The sequence below is a fragment of the Rhinoraja longicauda genome, chromosome 13 (genome assembly GCF_053455715.1).
Source record: "Rhinoraja longicauda isolate Sanriku21f chromosome 13, sRhiLon1.1, whole genome shotgun sequence".
NCBI classification, from domain to species: domain Eukaryota; kingdom Metazoa; phylum Chordata; class Chondrichthyes; order Rajiformes; family Arhynchobatidae; genus Rhinoraja; species Rhinoraja longicauda.
Window position 1 is genome coordinate 20250761 of NC_135965.1, and position 19940 is coordinate 20270700.

Consider the following 19940-nt stretch of genomic DNA (forward strand, 5'->3'; position numbering starts at 1 on the left):
TATGCAATAGTCACCTGATCTTGACACCATTTTACTCAGTTCAAGGTGCAGCTGGCCACAAAGGGCCCGTTGCAACCGTCGCCTCATTGAAATCGCCATCGAGCTGTCCTCCTCCTCTCCAGGCCATCAGGCTTTGTGCCCCTGGAGGGAGGAGACGGAGAAAAAAGATAGATCAGCCGTGATCGAATGGCAGAGAAGACTTGATGGGCCGAATGGCCTAATTCTGCTCCTATGACTGATGAACTTGCGAACTTTCCACCCTACCTACTTGTTCTGCCACCTACAGAGAGCTTTAAACTTGTACTCCAAGATCCCTCTGCACATCAGTGTTGTTAAAATGGAGTTAGCCCATGACGGAGAGATTATTGTAACGTAAGCATACGTTTCAGTCGTGTGTCGATTGAATAACCAGAGTGATAAGTACCAGGGGAACATGGCCAAAGAATGTCCATTCTTGCAAGGACCTCAAAATCTGCAGTACACTCCCTGAGAGAGGGCATGTTGATTCATTAACAAGGTGAAAAAGAGACATGTTTACATATTTTGAGGAAGAAAGTTTGGAGAATCAGAGGTTAGGGCGGAGGAGTGTGGGGTTAATTGAGCGAATCATCCGGTTGAGGTTTATTATTGCCACGTGTACCGAGATACAGTGAAAAGCTTAATTTTGCATGATCAGATAACACTATAGATAAATACAATCAAGTCAAATTCAAGTACAATAGGTAGAACAAAGGGGAAGATACGGAGTACAGAATATAATTCTCAACATTGTAGCGCATCAGTTCCATAAAGTCCAATGTCCGCAATGGGGTAGAGGTGAATCGGATAGTACGCTCGCCTGTGGAAGGATCGTTTAGAAGCCTGATAACAGAGGGGGAAGAAGCTGTTGCTGAGTCTGGTGGTGCGCGCTTACAAGCTTCTGCATCTTCTATCCGATGAAAGCAGGGAGAAGAAAGAATGACCGGGGTGGGACATGTAATTTATGTTGGTTGCTTTTCCGAGGCAGTGTGAAGTGTGGATGGAATCAATGGTGGGGAGTCTGGTCTGTGTGATGGACTAGGCTTTGGCCACAACTCTCTGCAATTTCTCGTGGTCTTGGGCAGAGCTTTTCCCAAACCAGGCTATGATGCAACCTGACAGTATGCTTTGTATGGTGTATCTGCAGAGGTTTGTAAGAGTTATTGCCGAATTGTCCATTAATTATACATAAATGCAATCAAGTCAAACTCACGCACGGACTTGGAGGGCCGAAAAGGCCTGTTTCCGGCTGTATATATATGATATGATATGATATGATATGAAGTACAATAGATAAAGCAAAGGGAAAGATACAGAATGCAGAATATATTCTCAGCATTGTAGCGCTATAATGCTGGACAAATGGAGCAAGCCAAAACATTTTATCTTATTCAATTAAATTGACAGAGATAGGACACAAAACGTGAAGTTCCTTCCTCGACTTCTTCCTTCGGGGCTGCACAGTGGCACAGCGGTAGAGTTGCTGCCTTGCAGCACCAGAGACCTGGGTTCGATCCTGACCTCGGGTGCTGTCTGTACGGAGTGTGTGCGTTCTTCCTGTGACTGTGTGGGTTTTCCCGGGTGCTCCGGTTTCCTCCCACACTCCGAAGACGTACAGGCTTGTAGGTTAATTGGCTTTGGTTGTAAATTGTCCCTGTTGTGTAGGATAGTGCTAATGTCCGGGGATCGCTGGCCAGCGTGGACTCGGTGGGCCGAAGGCCCTGTTTCCGCGCTGTATCTCTCAATGAAACAAAAAGACCGCATGCATCCATCAGTGGCCGCAAAGAGACAGCGGCCAACTGATCCTTTAAACATTCGCTGTCTCTTGCTTGCAGTCATTGTGAGGTCAAAAGAACATCAGATAAATGTTGACACTCTACCTTTTATCAGCTGGATTAGTGAAGAATATAACATGTGTTGGCAACCGGGATAAATTACTGTCTATTCACCAGGTGTCCTGCAATTTGGCAAATTGATCTAAACCTACTGCAGAATTTGTCTTCCTTTCTCTCCACAATACCTTACTTTGATCTTCACCCCAGACTGTATCTAATCCATAGACAATTTTACACAATATTCTGCAGCCTCCATTACAAAAAGTGCACCCTGCTTCGGAATATTATCATCCATCTCAACCCTGTAGGCCTTTTAGCCCATCTAGGCTATGCCAGCTCTCAAAACTATCCCAATGTTTCCATTCACCCCGCAGCCTATTCTTTCTCTCACACTAATTATTTGTGCCAAAGATAATTTACATTGGCCACTTAACCTGCCAACACCCCCCCCCCCCCCCCCCACTCATCTTTGAGATGTGGGAGGAAACCGGAGCACCAGGAAGAAACCCGTGCAGTCACAGGGGGAAAGTGCAAACTCCACACAGACAACACCCGAGGTCAGGATCGAACCCGGGTCCCTGGCGCTGTGAGGCAGCAGTTGGACCAGCTGTGCCACTGTGCAGCCTCAATGACTTGAGTGAATAGCTGAGATTACAAATGATTAATTGCAAACAAGATGCTGAAGTGCTATAAAATACTCAATCTAATGGGCTTTCTCCAAGAGAATTTGATCTCAGTGTCCTGCCAATTGCCATACCAACAATAATGAACTGGAAGATCAGTTAATGCTGTGAAAGAACTGGAGGCAAGGAAAGAATTGGCACATGCATGTGGACTGTGTGGCCTTTAACTGGGGCAGAGAACAAGAGATGAATCCAAATGTGGAACCTTTTTATTTTTATTTACTGAAGGGATGAACACTTTTTAGTGCTCTACTCAAGCAAAGTGCAGAGGTGGAAACATCTCCCTTGCCCCATGTTGAGAACTCCACATAACCCCACCCAGAAGATCACAATGCCTGAGATGATGGGCTTGGACAGGATTAATGGGGATGAAACAGACCCTCCACTGTTAGAGTGAAGCCAAACACAAATTAAACGAAACAGCATATATTTGGATTGGGCAGCTTACAACCCAGCGATATGAATATTGATTTCTCCAACTTCAAGTAAGCCTTGCATCTCCCCTCTTTCAGTACCTCCCCCACCCTAGTGGCGTTACGAGTTTCACTATCGTCCTGTTGAGTTTCACTGTTTGTGTAACGCATGATCATCTTCCCCACAGCCAACAGTGGACCATTGTGGGCTCCAATTTTCCTTGATCATTGATGCCTTTAGCAAATCTTTTATTCATTTGTTCTATCCACCTTCTACATCTCTTGTTTCTCTCTTGCCTAACTCTCAGTCTGAAGAAAGGTCTTGACTCGAAAACGTCGCCTATTCCTTTTCTCCAGTGATACGGCCTGACCCGCTGAGTTAATTTAGTTTAGTTTAGAGTTACAGCACGGAAACAGGCCCTTCATCCCACCGAGTCCGGGCTGACCAGCGATCCCCACACACTAACACTGTCCTACCTATCCTAGGGACAATTGTTTACATTTATACTAAGCCAATTAGCCTACAAACCTGTACGTTTTTGGAGTGTGGAAGGAAACCGGAGTTTCCCTGAGAAAATCCACGCCGGTCACGGGTGGAACATACAAACTCCGTACAGACAGGCACCAGTAGTCAGGATCGAACCCGGGGCTCTGGCGCTGTAAGACAGCGACTCTACTGTTGTGCCACTGTGCTGCCCCCAGCTGGAGTTACTGCAGCTTTCTGTGTCTATCTTCTGTTAATGGGGAAGGCCTGTTTCATGTGCATTGAGTCCACTGAGTCTGAAGAAGGGTTCTGACCTGAAATGTCGACTATTCCTTCTCTCCAGAGATGCTGCCCGACCCGCTGAGTTACTCAAGCATTTTGTTTCTATCTACATTTAAACTGATCAGTAATGGCAGAAACAGGAAAGGCTGGTTATCTGATATTGTTAAATGCAACCGTAAGAATCACAAGGTCTTATGGAGGTTGACACTTAGTTCCCCAAGCTGAGCTTGGGCTCTGTTGGAAGGGTGGAGTGGAGGGGAGGAGGGGCCACAGGGAGGAGGGGAAGCGGGGTCACAGGGAGAGGTGAGGGGAGGAAGAGGCATCGGGAGAGGGGAAGACATGAGAACGAGCCACAGGGAAAGGTCAGAGGGAGAGCACACAGTGGAGAGAAGGATGGAGGTTGAAGTGTCGGCTTGTTTGCCCCAGGTCTGCAGGGAGTTCCAGCGCGGCAACTGCACCAGGGGCGAGAACGACTGCCGCTTCGCCCACCCGGCGGACATTGCCATGGTGGACACCAACGACAACACGGTCACTGTCTGCATGGACTACATCAAGGGCCGGTGCTCCCGAGAGAAGTGCAAGTACTTCCACCCACCCGCTCACCTCCAGGCCAAGATAAAGGCGGCTCAGCACCAAGTCAACCAAGCAGCGGCCGCCCAAGCTGCGGCCACCGCCGCCGCCATGGTGAGTGACCGGCGCTGCCCGCATTGCCACTCGCCGGCCACTACGTTACAGAGAGCAGCCGCAAACTTTACATCCCCGCGCTCACATCTTTAGTCTGGCGAGAGAGGAGAAACCAGTGGGGCAATATCACGTGCAACCTCGTTACTTGTGCTGCCACATTTAAGGGTTTGCCGTTTGTGTCCTTCCTTTAAGCAAACAGTCCAACGACAGTAACAAGGGGTGACCTGTACCCCCCACTTTTTAGTCATAGAGTCACACAGTCTGGAAACAGGCCCTTGAGCCCAACTTGCCCACAACGATCAACATGCCCCATCTACACTTATCCCACCTGCCTGCGTTTGGTCCATATCCCTCTAAACCTGTCATCCATCTAGTGGTCTAATTGTTTCTTAAAGGTTGCGATAATACCTGCCTCAACTACCTCCTCCGACAGCTCGCTTCATACACCGCTTCATATGTGAAAAGATTACCCCTCACATTCCTATTAAATCTTTCCCCCTTTATCTTAAACCTACTGTGTGTAAAGTGGTCCTCGATACCTCTACTCCGGACAAGAGACTCTATGCTTCTATCCAATCTATTCCTCTCATCATTTTGTACACCTCTATAACTCCTCCTTCATACTCCTGCACTCCAAGGAGTAGAGTCCCAGCCTGCTCCATCTCTCAAGGCCTGACAACATCCTTGTAAATCTTCTCTGCACCCTTTCCAGCTTGACAACATCTTTCCTATAACATGGTCCCCAAAACGAAACACAATGCGGCCTCACCAACTTCTTATACATCTGCAACATGACCTCCCAACTTCTATACTCAATACCCTGGCTGATGAAGGCCAATGTGCCAAACGTCTTTTTTGACCACCCTATCTGCCTGCGATGCCACTTTCAAAGAACTATGTAACTGTACTCTTAGGTCCCTCTGCTCTACAGCACTCCCCAGAGCCCTAACATTTGCAGTGTAGGTTCTGCCCATGTTAGTGCTCCAAATATGCAACACCTCACATTTCTCTGCATTAAATTCCATCAACCATTCCTCAGCCCACCTGCCCAACTGATCAAGTCCCTGCTACAATTTTTGTCAACCATACCTACAATCCCACCCAATTTTGTGTCAACTGCAAACTTAAACGTTTTGTACCTGGGTTACCGGTCCTCCACTAATAGGTTACACTTGAGGACTTCGTCCTGCCCCCTTGCTGCCGTTCACGATTTGCATGCGTAGATGTTAAACCTGTGGCAGCCCGACTGTAAAAGTTTGGTGTGTGATTTCCAAAAGGAGGCCATTTATTCACCCCCACTCCTGTACACTTTACAACCCTGCTCAGAACATTTGGTAATTGGCCCCAATGCAACCCAATTTACAGAAGCGGACGGAATCTATTGCATGTTTCAACATGTGTGTCCAAGCATGGAGCACCAATAATAAGACCATAATAATGACATTGCAGCAGAATTAGGCCATTCGGCCCATCGAGTCTGCTCTGGCTGATCTATTTATCCCCCTCAACCCCATTCTCCTGCCTTCTCCCTGTAACCTTTGACTCCCTTACTAATTAAGAACCTATCAAACTCCGCTTTAAAAATGCCTAATGACTTGGCCTCCACCGCCGTCTGTAGCAATGAATTCCTCGGATTCACCACCCACTGCTTAAAGAAACCCCCCCCCCTCCTCCCCATTCAAAAGGTGCGTCCTTTTATTCTGAGGCTGCGCCCTCTGGGTCTCCACTTTCCCACTGTTGGGAACACCCTCTCCACGTCCATTCTATCCAGGCCTTTCATTATTGGGTAGGTTTCAATGAGATCCCCACCCTCTTCCACAAGCGTGTCAATGGGAAGGGGATTGTGAACAAGTGCCTCCTGATGCCCAATAGCCATGGCGTCAACGAACAAGAGAACTAGACACTGCCTTCCTTAGATGAATGGGATATTGGTTTTCTTTGTAATTAACTTCTACTGTATATGTGTAAATGTCCTTAGCCTCACATCGACTACTCAGTAGTGCCTTTATTGTGCATGCCTAGTCTTGTTATTTGTTGTATATGGCATTCCGATGATTTGTTTTTTTTTATTTGTTTTTTTCCCCCAACCCCCACCTTCCCACAATGCACTGCTGCCCCCATGATGCACCTCTGCTTGCTGTTTATGTTAATGCGCTTGAACCCCATTGGCCCATTGCCATCATGTGCTCGCTGCCTGCTAATTAAGACTCAGTCGGCTGTCAAATCACTGAAGCGACCCCTCGAGGCAACCTTTGACCTGGTACTATGACCTTTCACCTTTTAGCTTGGCATGTAGCTTTAATAGGGTTATGACTTATAAATTAAAACATTAAAAAAAAGAAATCGGATTCTAGTATTTTGTTTTCCGTTGTAAGCAACGTAGGGAGGTGATAAATTGACTGTGGCACTATTGGCTCTGATTAACTTAAAAGGAAAATATAAACTTTTAACAGATTCACTCAAATTTCACAAATTGCCTAAATTTTAGTATCTTGGACAATTTGCCAGTGAATTGCCCATAAGATGCGATTCAGGAAACAACAGCAGAGACAACTCACATACCACATTCAGCTCATCACCTGCAACATAACATGGGAGCATAGTTAATTCTATTTATTCATTAAAAAGAAAATTCTATACTTATATGATTGGCATGGCTCATTTTCGTTTGAAACTATAATGCGTAAATGTTCGCTAGTTAGTATTTAGATACCTGCATGAACTGCACGGCAAAACTTATTTTAGTTGTGGATCGGCACGGGTGGGAGGGTAAGGAATAGATTTGCCTTTTGTTTTGTTGATATTCCTTTAATTAATTGCTCTTAAAGATGTTAGTTAACATTGCTTTTAATGTTAATCGCCATGGAGATGGCAGTGCAATCTATTTTGTTTTCTTTTTGTTTATTAAAAAAAATTCAGTCTCACTATGTGTTTTGTGGTGTGTGGTAACATAAAGTGGAGTTATTTTACTTAAATTTCCTGTCAGTTTTGTTAACAAATGAGTTTATTGGGTAATGCTTGCTGTACATAATTGTTTCCGTGTGTTTATTTAAGTTCTTGTCTTGTTGCAGGTAGCATATTTGTTGCTTGCTTGCTAAATGGCTAGAAATGAACAAAATAAAATTATCCACACTGATGTTTTATGCTTGTTACTGATTACGTTTTTGTTTCTTCCTTTGTGTGTCCTTCTTTCCCTCTTCCTTTGTCTTCTTCTTTTTGTTTTACACTCCTTTTACCTCGCCCATCGTTTACAGGGTCTTCCTCCAGGTGTTCTGCCCCCTCTACCAAAGAGACCTACACTCGAAAAAGCCAATGGTGCCACGACAGTCTTTAATACTGGTGTTTTTCAATATCAACAAGCCCTTGCAAACATGCAACTGCACCAACAAACTGCCTTTCTTCCTCCAGGTGAGTAAACCACACCTCTGCACCCGACATCTCTCGATGGAACGTCGCGATTTATTTTTGTGTGTGTGTGTGTGTGTGTGTGTGTGTGTGTGCACGTTGCGTGCGTGTATGTTTAGCTTTACACTGGTGTTTTGTCGAGAGAAAAATGCACTAACAAAGGCCTTTTAGTCATCTTGTTCCACATAATTTGATTTCTCTGATGCCTTTCTCCTTTTAATCACGAGATTAAAATAATAAAGCTTTTGTTTGCTAACTTTGCGACCTAAGGAAACGGGAGATGGTGCCAGCGACTTCGCCATCGTAGAATCACGAGGCCGCTCTGCCTGTCTTTCCAGACTAGCCACCAGTGTCCCCCCCCCTTTGTTGATGAGTTGGCCAGCGGTGTGGGGCGGTTGGCAGACCGTCTGCTTCACTGTACCAGAGACCTGGGTTCAGTCTCGTGTGAGTGCGCAGTGATTCTGTGGAGTTTGCACATTCTTCCCATGACCACGTGGGTTCCTCCGGGTGCTCTGATTTCCTCCCACATCCCAAAGACGTGTGGCTCTGTCGGTTAATTGGCCCTCCGTAAATTGCTCCTAGTATGTAGGGAGTGGATGAAAAAGTAGGATAAGGTGGAACTAGTGTGACAGGTTATTGATGGTCGTTGGGTCGAAGGGTCTGTTTCCATAATGTATCTTCCAGTCAATCAGTTGATTAATCATCAATCAATCAATAAGTCAATCAATCGATCAAAGAGTCGATCAATCAGTCCATCCATCCATCCATAAGTCACAGGTTTCCGTGCTGTATCTCTAAACTAAGCTAGTGCAAATGGCTCTGATGGTCAATGGAGTCTGAATGAGCCAAAGGGCCAATTTCCATTCTGGATCTCTCAATAATCACACTTACCTGACTTAGCCTAAAGCCCATGGTTCTTCAAAGTGTGTCAAAGATTTCTGCAACCACCAAGCATTCAGGCAGTGAGTACCAAATCCTCGGCTCTCAGAGAATGAAAGAATCCTTCCACCTCAACATTATCTTTCCATCATTGTTCAATCCCACACTATAAAAAATCATAAAACACTCAGCAGGTCAGGCAGCATCTGCGGAGAGAGAAACCGAGTTAATATTTCAGGTTGATGACCTTCCATCAAAGTAATGGCGCAAGGAACTGCAGATGCTAGTAGATAAAAATAGGCACAAAGTGCTTCAGTAACTCAGCAGGTCAGGTAACTTCTCTGGAGAACAATCTAGGGCCCCCACTACAATCAGTCTGATGAAGGGTCCCGATGCAAAACGTCACCTTTCCATGTTCTCCAGAGATGCTGCCTGACTTGCTGAGTTCCTCCAACACTTTGTGTTCTTTTGCCATCAAAGTGATATTTGCTATTGGTTTATTATTGTCACGTGTAGCGAGATATAGTGTTGCTTACCCTCCACAGATGCTGCTTGACTTACTGCGTGTTTCTAGCAGTTAATATTTTATTGTGGATATTGAGAGTCTGCGGTATTTTGCACTCAATATTTTTTGCCACCTCTCTCTTTCACTCACCCTTCTTTGGCCCTTCTTTACAGGCCCAACCCCATCTCTGCAACCACTTACTCCTCCCCACCCCCCCCCACCCCCCTCTCTCTCTCCCTCCCTCCCCCTTCTCTCTCTCTCTCTCTCTTTTTCTCCCTCCCTCTCTCACTCCCTCCCTTCCTTCCTCCCTCCCTCCCTCCCTCTCTTTCCCTCCCTCCTTCCTGCAAGAATCAACCACATAGGAAGAGGTTGGAAGGTTGTTATTAATGGTGGGCATTGCCACAGTATATCGGGATTGTAAAAACCCAACTGACTCACCAACATCTTTCAGGGAAGGAAATATCATTCCCTCCCCAATCTGAGCAGGAGATGACTAATACCCGTACAATGTGGTTGACTCTTAATGAACCACCCTGACCAGGAAGGGCATTAAATGGCAGCCTTGGCATGATCTTCCTCAGCCTGTGTACTTTGGAAATGTGGCTCGTCTTATGCTGAATACTGGTCTTATACTGAATACTGAATAGAGGTCATGCACCCTCTGCTGACTGCATAAGGAACTGAGCGACTGCATGCCTCTCGGAATATCTTTAGGCGGCACAGCGGCAGATTTGCTGCCTCATAACGCCAGAGGTCTGGGTTTGATCCTGACCTCGGGTACTGTCTGTACGGAGATTGCACATTCTCCCTGTGACTGCCTGGGTTTCCTCCGGGTGATCTGGCTTTCTCCCACATCCCAAAGACGTGCGTGTTTGCAGATTAGTTGGCCATCTGTAATTTTTCCAGGAGTTTGATTTTTAGCCTTTATTGTCGCACCTGCACTTGCGCAGTGCACTGTGCTCAGCATCGATTGTTAGTCGAGGGAAGGAGAGACAGAGGTCAGATTTTACACAATGTAGTGGCAGTTCTGAGTGCCGAGATATGGATTTATCTGAGAAATGTCACAAAGCCATCTTCATGCACAAAAAACAGAGGAAGTCCATTCTATGGGGATTTCTTTCTTTTCCCTGCCGCTACCCCTTCCTTTTATTGAAGAAATGGAGGCTGGTCTCAATCTGAGCCTTCGAATAATTCCACACTGTCCTGTTAAAACTTAAAGTGCTGGAGGAACTCAGCGGGTTATTGATTGATTGATAAATACAGCATGGAAGCAGGCCACTTCAGCCCACCGAGTCTATGCCGACCTTCGTTCACCTATTCACACTAGTTCTACATTATCCCACTTTCTCGTCCACTCCCAACACACTACATGTCACCCCTCCTTTTAATAAGATAGTCGCTGCTCTTTCTCACCTTAAACATATTCGGAAGTTTACAGAGGGCCAATTAACCTACAAATCCGCACATCTTTGGGATGTGGGAGGAAACCTGTGCACCCAGAGGAAACCCACGTGGCCACAGGGAGAACATGCAAACTCCACACACAGAGAGAACCCAAGATCAGGATTGAACCGGGATCTCTGGCACTATGAGGTAGCGGCTCTACCCGCTACTCCATTGTGCTGCTTGGGTCAGGCAGCATCGATGGAGGGAAATAGACAGGCAACATTTTGGGATGGGACCCTTCTTCAGACAGATGGAGTAGAGTTGCGTTAGATGTGAACAGGTACATACAAAGAAATGTACAAATACGTCTTTCTTGAATTCCCAATACCTAGAATATTTAATAGTGGGTGGAATATAAACTCATGTTGTTTCCAACTCAAGCCCCATTGAGAGATTAGAGGTCAGGTATTTACACTCGGGCTGAGGAACCTCAGATTTACATTAGACTATAGAGATATAGAGTGGAAACAGGCCCTTCGGCCACCGAGTCTGCGCTGACCAGCGATCACACTGTACACTAACACTGTTCGACACACGTTTACAGTTTTACCGATGATTACTCTTAGCCATGATCAAATGGACGAGTAGTCTCGGTGGGCTGAATGGCCTAATTCTGCTCCTATGTCTTGCGGTCTAACTCCACTGACACTGAAGCTCAGACACCCTTCATTCACACCAGTCTTGATTCCAGATGGAATCAAGTGTCTGGCAAATGAAATGGTAGCTCACTACTCTATCCTTAATAAAAGAACGTGAAAGAGTTAAACTGTGTTCCAGCAGTTTCACTAATTGCAGAGGAAGGAAGCTCGTGTTCGCTGCACCCATTTATAATTGTTGACAAGGGCTGCCCCACTCTCCTGTTTCCTTCTGTCTCCAATTTAATGTTTTGTCACTGTACCTTGATTTAAAGAGTCTGTACTTATAACAGAGACTGTTGTGGGTCTCCATGCAAGCTTGTTAGCTGCACTATAAAACAATGACTGCCCCTTAATCATCCTGGAATGAGATAAAGCTTCAGAAGATTCGCAACATCAACAGCGAGGATCCTTCTGAGTATGATTCCAAATGAAAAATGATTGGCAATTTAAAATCTGTCTGAACTTATCTTTGCATTATGAAGGGACCCACAGCATTCTTCGATAGATGTTAGTGCAACGGAGCTGATAATATTATCACCGCTGCTTTCTTGTTTAATTTGCTTCACATTTCCCTCAAGGCAGTGATGTGTGCTGGTACGGGCAGTGTCCCCTCCATTCCCCTGTCTCCCTCCCTCCCTCATCCGCGGTACGGCTGGTAAACTTTGGACAGTGTAAATTCAAAGGACGGGGCTCTTCTAGTATGCGATTGCAATCTTGTTTGCTCCTGCCCCCCTCACTGTGCGGAACTGAAGATACTTCGGACAAATTATTGGAGTGAACGCGATCGATAACAGAACCTTTTCACTGCCATCACTGTTAGCAGGGTTGAAAGAGTGCGGCCGTTATCAACTTTGCTTGAAGATCAAACCATAGATACAAGAGGGAAAAACCCTCTGTTCCATTCAAAGACAGGAAATGCTGGAGTAACTCAGCGGGTCAGGCAGCATCTCTGGAGAAACATGGATAGGTGACGTTTTGGGTGGGGATCCTTCTTCAGACTGATTCTGGTGGGGGTTGGAGGGGGAGAGAAAGCTGGAAGAGAGGTGGCGGCAGCACAAAGTCGGGCGAGTGATAGGTGGATACAAGTGAGTGTGAGGGTTTATCCTATCCACCTATCAATCGACAGGCTTTTCCTCCTCCCAACTCTCTTTGGGCTTTCTAAGTTGGTGATAGGATGGTTCAGTTGCCTGATAACAGCTAGGAGTGCGGAATATAATTCTCAGCATTGTAGCGCATCAGTTCCATAGACAAAGTCCAATGTCCACACTGGGGTGGAGGTGAATTGGATAGTACCCTAGTTTATTCAAGGAGCTCAGGGAAGACGCAGAGGACAGATGACAAGCACCTCGAGTTTTACACGTGTTTCATTTATGCGTTTTTGAAATAGCTTACTTATAATTTAATTCCAAAACTTGATATATGCACTCGTATTTTTGGAATAATGCGCTCAAATTTAATGCTGACAGCGTAGTCGTGTATATTTTTCATTCACGTGTGTTTGAATTAAACGCCGCTTTTCAAGCACATAACCCCTGCATAAAACGCAAGGTGTATAGTTCCCAGCAATGTAGCGCATCAGTTCCATAGACAATCTTGTCTATAAGAAGCAAGTAACCAGAGAAACAAGGGATTGCAGATGCTGGTTTACAAAACAAGACACAAAGTGCTGGAGTAATTCAACGGGTCAGGCAGCATCCCTGGAGAACATGAATGGTTGACGTTTCGGGTCGGGACCTTCTTAACATGATGCAATTTGTTTCTGATTGCGATCAGGGAGAAATGCCAGAAGAATTGTTGATTCAATTCCGAGAAGGAATTAGGCGCAGAGAAGATTTATGAGGATGTTGCCAGGACTCGAGGGCCTGAGCTATAGGGAGAGGTAGGACAGGCTAGGACTTTATTTCTTGGAGCGCAAGAGACTGAGGGGTGATCTTTAGAAGGATGAGAGGGGATCTTATCGAAACGTATAAGATTATTAAGGGGTTGGACACGTTAGAGGCATGAAACATGTTCCCAATGTTGGGGGAGTCCAGAACAAGGGGCCACAGTTTAAGAATAAGGGGTAGGCCATTTAGAACTAAGATGAGGAAAAGCTTTTTCAGTCAGAGAGTTGTGAATCTGTGGAATTCTCTGCCTCAGAAGGCAGTGGAGGCCAATTCTCTGAATGCATTCCAGAGAGAGCTAGATAGAGCTCTTAAGGATAGCGGAGTCAGGGGGTATGGGGAGAAGGCAGGAACAGTGTACTGATTGAGAATGATCAGCCATGATCATATTGAATGGCGGTGCTGGCTCGAAGGGCCGAATGGCCTCCTCCTGCACCTATTGTCTATTGTAGTGGCATATAAGATTATGAGGGGAATAGATAGAGTGTTTGCACAGTCTTGTACACAGGGTTGGGAAATCAAGAACCAGAGGACATAGTTTTCAGGTGAGAGGGGAAAGATATAATAGGAACCCGAGGGGTAACTTTTTTTACATGGAGAGTGGTGTGTATGGGAGATAGTTGAGGCAGGGACTATCTCAATGTTTAGAAAATATTTAGAAAGGTACTATAACAGCATTTAATAGACATTTGGACAGTTACATGGATAGGAAAGATTTAGAAAGATATGGTGTAAACACGAGCAGATGGAACTAATGTAGATGAGCACCTTGGTCAGCATGGACGTTGGTCTGAAGGGCCTGTTTCCATGCTGTATGACTATGACAGAAATATTCAGGAAGTGATCCAAGACTAAGTTTCACCATATGCTGCTCCTGCATGCCTCCTGGTGGTTGACGGAAGCATGACTATAGAGAGACAAAACATTTATTTTGTGTAGGAAGGAACTGGCTTATACCGAAGATAGACACAAAATGCTGGAGTACCTCAGCGGGTTAGGCAGCATGTCTGGAGAAAAGGTGTAGGTGACGTTTTAGGTGAGAAATCTTCTTCATACATCTATTCAAAGGGCCTGTTTCCGCACTGAACTGAACAAAACTAAACTAAATTTCTAAACTAAACAAAGATTTATTATATCTCTTAAACATCTTCCATTTTCACCTTGCTGCAAAATTGTAATACCTTTCTGAAAAAAATCCATTCCCCGATGAATGTTGTTCCTATTGTTATTTGGGGAACATGGCAATCAAGTTATTAAGAGATTAATATTAGTTGTAATTAGTAGAGCCAGTACCTCACAACTCACTGCCTCCAAATGCTGGCAGGTGGGACTAGTGTAAATGAGGCACGTTGGTCGGCATGGGCAAGTTGGGCCGAAGGGCCAGTTTCCACACTGTATGACTCTATGGCTGATCTCCGCGGAGTATGCTTTCTAGACTATTGCAAGTCTCCTGCTAACGGACAGAGAAGCTTTCCACAGTGGCTATCTGTCACCAATATCTTTAGCGAAGCTCCTCGAGTTGATGTGAGAATGGCTGAGTAACCCTTCCTCTCTGCTAGAACCCACCCCGTCAGGCAAGTCCATCCTGGAAGTTGGTGAGGAGTGAGAGGGAGTGAGAGGGAGTGTGGTGAGCTAGGGTTGGCACTAGATCATGGCAATTCTTGCACAGCCTTAAGATGACATAGCAGAATATCTTCAAAACAACCAACCCTAAGAGTGTGTCTATGACTCTATGGATGGTTAACTTGGCACAGACTCAGTGGACTGAAGGCCCTGTTTCTGCACTGTATCTCTCCGTGACTCGATAAATATTCTTCAGCAGTGCTGTTTGAGGTTGAAATTTGAGCAGAAGAATGGGGAGAAGGGCGGCACAGTGGTGCAGCAGTAGAGCTGCTGCCTTACAGCACCAGACCCAGGTTCGATCCTGACTATGTGTGCTGTCAGTACAGAATTTGGACGTTCCCCCTGTGACTGCGTGGGTTTTCTCCAGGTGCTACGGTTTCCTCACACACTGCAAAGATGTACTGGGTTGCATGTTAATTACCGGTTAAAAAAATTAAATGATCCCTAGTGTGTAGAATAGTGTTAGCGTACAGGGTGATCGCTGGTCAGCGTGGACCCGGTGGGGCGAAAGGCCTGTTTCTGTGCGGTATCTCTAATGTCTAAAGTCACTCGTTTTTCAGCATGGGGCTATTTGATATCCACCTCAGAGGCTTTGGGTTTAATGCCTCACCAGAGTACTGCACATGACCATCCTGAGAACAGACTTTGAGTACGTCAGTGTTAGGAAAGAACGGCAGATGCTGGTTTACACCAAGGATATACAGCGATAATTCAGCAGGCCAGGCAGCATCTCTGGAGAAAAGGAATAGGAGACGTTTCGGGTTGGGTGTGAACAAGAGTCTTGACCCACAACGTTACCTATCACTTTTCTCCAGTGATGCTGCCTGACCTGCTGATTTACTCCAGAATTTTGTGTCTTGAATCTATCAGTGATTTGTTTGCTGGTTTGGAAACACCACAGATAGGAAGGCCTGTTGGTTTACGCGATGCAGAGGTGGTTTCGCAGATGATGCCTAGATTACGGAGTATTACCTACAAGAAGAAGTTGGACAGACTTGGATTGTTTTCCCAGGGGACACCAGAGGTTGAGGGAAGACCTGATGGAAGTATATAACATTATAAGAGGCATAGATTAGGTAGACAGAACTTTTTTTTCTTTGGATAGAAATATCAAATACTGGAGGGCGTAGCTTTATAGTGAGAGGAATAAAGTTTAAAGGAGATGTGTGGGGTGAGTTTTTTTACACAGAGGGTGGTGAGTGTCTGGAAGGTGCTGCCAGGGGTGGTGGTGGAGGCAGGTACGATAGTGGAATTTTGGATTGGCACATGGATACACAGAGAATGGAAAGATATGGATCATGTGCAGGCAGGCAGCCGGAGAGAGTCTGAAGAAGGGTCCCGACCCAAACCATCACCTACCCATGTTCTCTTGCGATGCTGCCTGATCTGCTGAATTACTCCAGCACTTTCACACAGAGGGAGGTGGGTACATGGGGTGAGCTGCCAGAGGAAGTAGTTGAGGAAGAAACTATAACAGCATTTAAAATACATTTGGACAGGTACATGGATAGGATAGGTTTAGCGGGATATGGGCCAAATGCGAGTTGGGACTCGTGTAGATGGGGCACCTGGATCAGCAGGGGCAAGCTGGGCCGAAGGGCCTGTTTCCACTCTGTATGACTCTATGCCTCTTAAGAGTTGGTCTCGGCATCATGTTCAGCACAGACATTGTGGGCTGACGCTCTACTGTTCTAAGTTCCATGTTTGCAGTGTCTTACAGTGAATGGCGGTGAAAAGGCAGCAAAAAAGAAATGATAAAATCGCGTTAGCTACCAGCACACATGTATATGTATGTGTTTCACACAAAACACATTATTTTCTTGTAGATTAGGCTATTGGTTGATTTGAGTGTGCTAAAATAGCACTAGCTTCTGTTCCCTCAATAATAATTTTTTCCTCCTTGCGACAATGGTTTCTAATTACACATGTGATGGGTTGTTTTAATTCTTTTCCCTTTTCAAATCCACCTTCCTGTTGCAATGCATGATGGGCAGGCTCAATATTGTGCATGACACCTGCTGCAAGTGTTGGTAGGTGCCAGCTTTGTTATTCGATTATCTGTACCCATACAATTATTATTCACAGTCCCTTCAAAGTCCATGGCCAAAAACAATTCCTCACTGCACCGTTGGCACTGCACTGAAATCCATTGTGTACGTGCCTGCCCCATCTAATTAATACCACCAGCCTGTCTCCCACCAATGCTCCTTTCACCATAAACCTGCAAGTATTCTTAAATGTTTCCCCTTGTAAGGTTTAAGTTTGGGTTGTCTGCATGGGCAGTCAGAATTTGAAGATGTGGAGGCTTTGGAGAGGGGTGCAGAGGAGGTTTACCAGAATGCTGTCTGGATTAGAGGGTTTCAGCTAGAGGGAGAGGGTGCAGAGGAGATTTACCAGAATGTTGCCTGGATTTAAAGGGTTTCATCTACAAGGAAAGGTTGGAGAGGGTGGAGAGGAGGTTAACCTGAATGCAGCCTGGATGAGAGGGTTTCAGCTACAGGGAGAGGTTGGAGAGGGTGCAGAGGAGGTTTGCCAGAATGCTGCCTGGATTAGAGGGTTTCAGCTCCACATAGAGGTTGGAGAAAGTGCAGAAGAGGTTTACTAGAATGCTGCTTGGATTGGAGGGTTTCAACTACAGGGAGAGGTTAGAGAGGGTACAGAGGAGGTTTACCAGAACGCTCCCAGTATCAGAAGGTTTCAGCTGCAGGGATAGGTTTGATAGACTCTGATTGTTTTCTCTGGAATATGGGAGGTTGAGGGGAGACTTGATAGAAGTATATAAAATTATGAGAGTTAATAGTGTAGACGGTCAGAACATTTTTCCACGGGTGACAATGTCCAACACTAGAGGGGCCGAGCTAAAAGGTGAGAGGGGGAAAATTTAATGGAGATGTACAGGCCAGGGCAAGTTTTTTTACGCAGAGGTTGGTGGGAGCCTGGAAATCACTGGTGGTGGTGGAGGCAGATACGATAGTGAAGTTTAAGAGGCTTTTAGATAGACACATGGGAGTGCAGGGAATAGAGGGATATGTGCAGGCAGACAGTTTAACGGCACAAACATTGTGGGCCAAAGGGCCCATACCTGCACTGTTATGTTCTATGTTCTATGTATATAATTTCCCCTTGTAAGGTTTAAGTGTAAGTTGCCTGCAAGTGTTTCTATAGTTTCCATAAATTGACCCAGAAAAATTAAATCTGATTCCTAGCCCGAACATTGAATTCATCATCAATGGTATAAGATGTAAAGGGAATCGTGATATTAGGTTTAGATTTATGTTTATTATATTATCACATGAACCGAGGTACAGGGAAAAGCTTGGTTTTTCATGCTATCCAAACAAATCAGATATACCATACTTAAAGACAGTCATGTCAAACTCAAGTACAATAGGTAGCGCATCAGTTCATAGACAAAGTCCAGTGTCTGCAATGGGGTAAAGGTGAGTCAGACAGTACCCTAGCTTATGGAAGGACTGTTTAGAAGCCTGATAACAGAGGGTAAGAAGCTGTTCCTGAGTCTGATGATGTGTGGTTTCAAGCTTCTGCATCTTTTGCACGAGGGTAACTGAGAGAAGAAGGAATGACCGGGGTGGGACAGGCCTTTGATTATGTTGGCTGGTTTCCCAAGGCAGTGTGAAGTGTAGATGGAGTCAGTGGTGGGGAGTCTGGTCTGTGTGATGGACTGGGCTACACCCACAACCTTCTGCAATTTCTTCAGTCTTGGGCAGAGCTGTTCCCAAACCAAACTGTGATGCAACCTGACAGTGGGCTTTCTATGGTGCATCTGCACCAGGTACAGATCCACCACCGATTCTCTGGCATCCTCGGTTCCAGAGACTTTCTGGATTATCCATTTGCCTGACCATCAGAGGTCAAGGCCTCTGAGTGGTCCACCTAGGCCGCCGAGGGGCCGAGATACCGGCCCACAAAGTCGGCCTCAGAAGTTGGCTTTGGGAATGGTTCTTCCAGCTCCATCCAGGATGCAATTCCAATGCCCCGGCTGAAGGCGGCAAATTTGACCTTCTGATCCGCCGCGGAAGTCCCGTCCCGAAGAGGTCGAGATCGGCCGCCTCACCCAGCCGAGGCGCCACATTTTCGGGGGGACTTCTGGGGGGAATTCCAAATGCACACTCGTCATTTTCTCTGGATTAAAGGAGGTGCCGGAAAATCGGTGGTGGATCTTTTCTCTAACCATCCTTGCAGACCTTAGCAACTTGTCTTTGGTGCACTCTCTGCATTGTGGGCCACCAGCCAGTAGCCACGGACAGCAGACCCTGTACCAGCAGAGAGAACCACTGGCTCCCCTGAGGTTGAATGAGCCAAAATGAATCATTGCTTTTCCCAAATGCATCTGTCATGAGGGGGACATGGCTACATTTTCCGTGGCCAACTAAATGTGGTGAGAACAGGGCTAGGGTCCACTAGTTCCCTCAGCAGAAGGTTTTATTGGTTCAAATAGTTCCCCAGCATGAAATATGATTGCACCAACCAGACTTGATCCCGGCATAGCTGAAGGCTTTAAAACTATCCAAGTAGCTCTTGGTTAAGAAGGGAGAGAAAAATCAATTAAGCTCCTGCTCTTATTCACACGCCAATACAGGAAGTGTAGAGAAAGAGGCCTTGTGGCCCATCATGGGTCGGCACAGTGGCGCAGCGGTAGAGCGGCTGCCTCGCGACGCCAGAGAACCAGGTTCCATCCTGACTACAGGTGCAAAGACGTTCCAAAGATGTGCAGGCTTGTGGGTTAATTGGCTTCAGTAGAAATTGTCCCTAGTGTGTAGGATAGTGCTAAGGAAATGGAGTGATCGCTGGTCAGCACAGATCCAGTGGACTGAAGGGCCTGTTTCTGCGCTGTATCACTAAACTAAACTAAATATATCTGTGTTATGCTTTTTAAAGAAGCTATCCAAGTATATCCATTCTCCCAGTGTTTTCCCCCATAGGATATTTCTCTCTCAGGTATAGTTCCCATTCCCTTTTGAAAGTTACAATCAAATTAGCTCCCACTGCCCTTGCGATCGTGCGCTCCTGGTCACAACAGTTTATTGGGTTGAAGTAAATGCTCTTGGCTTCCCCACTGGCAGATGTTTGAAGTATGTGAAGAGACGAAGGTTATTTACACTGTTTTGATCCCTGGCCAGACAAATTAAGTTTGCTCAAAG

The 19940-nt window shown here is 45.9% G+C and overlaps 1 protein-coding gene across 12 annotated transcripts in view; it reads left to right on the plus strand.

The window, feature by feature from the left end:
- Positions 1–19940, plus strand: part of LOC144599516 (muscleblind-like protein 1) — a 390080-nt gene that overhangs the window by 358201 nt on the left and 11939 nt on the right. For 7 of the 12 annotated variants that reach the window (XM_078410502.1, XM_078410490.1, XM_078410491.1 and 4 more), the window contains 4 exons: positions 4142–4399; positions 6606–6659; positions 7654–7807; positions 16773–16808. In XM_078410502.1, the coding sequence (XP_078266628.1) occupies positions 4142–4399; positions 6606–6659; positions 7654–7807; positions 16773–16808 (502 nt within the window). The remainder of the gene's footprint in view (positions 1–4141; positions 4400–6605; positions 6660–7653; positions 7808–16772; positions 16809–19940) is intronic. The other 5 variants (XM_078410495.1, XM_078410497.1, XM_078410496.1 and 2 more) reach the window with 3 other exon arrangements.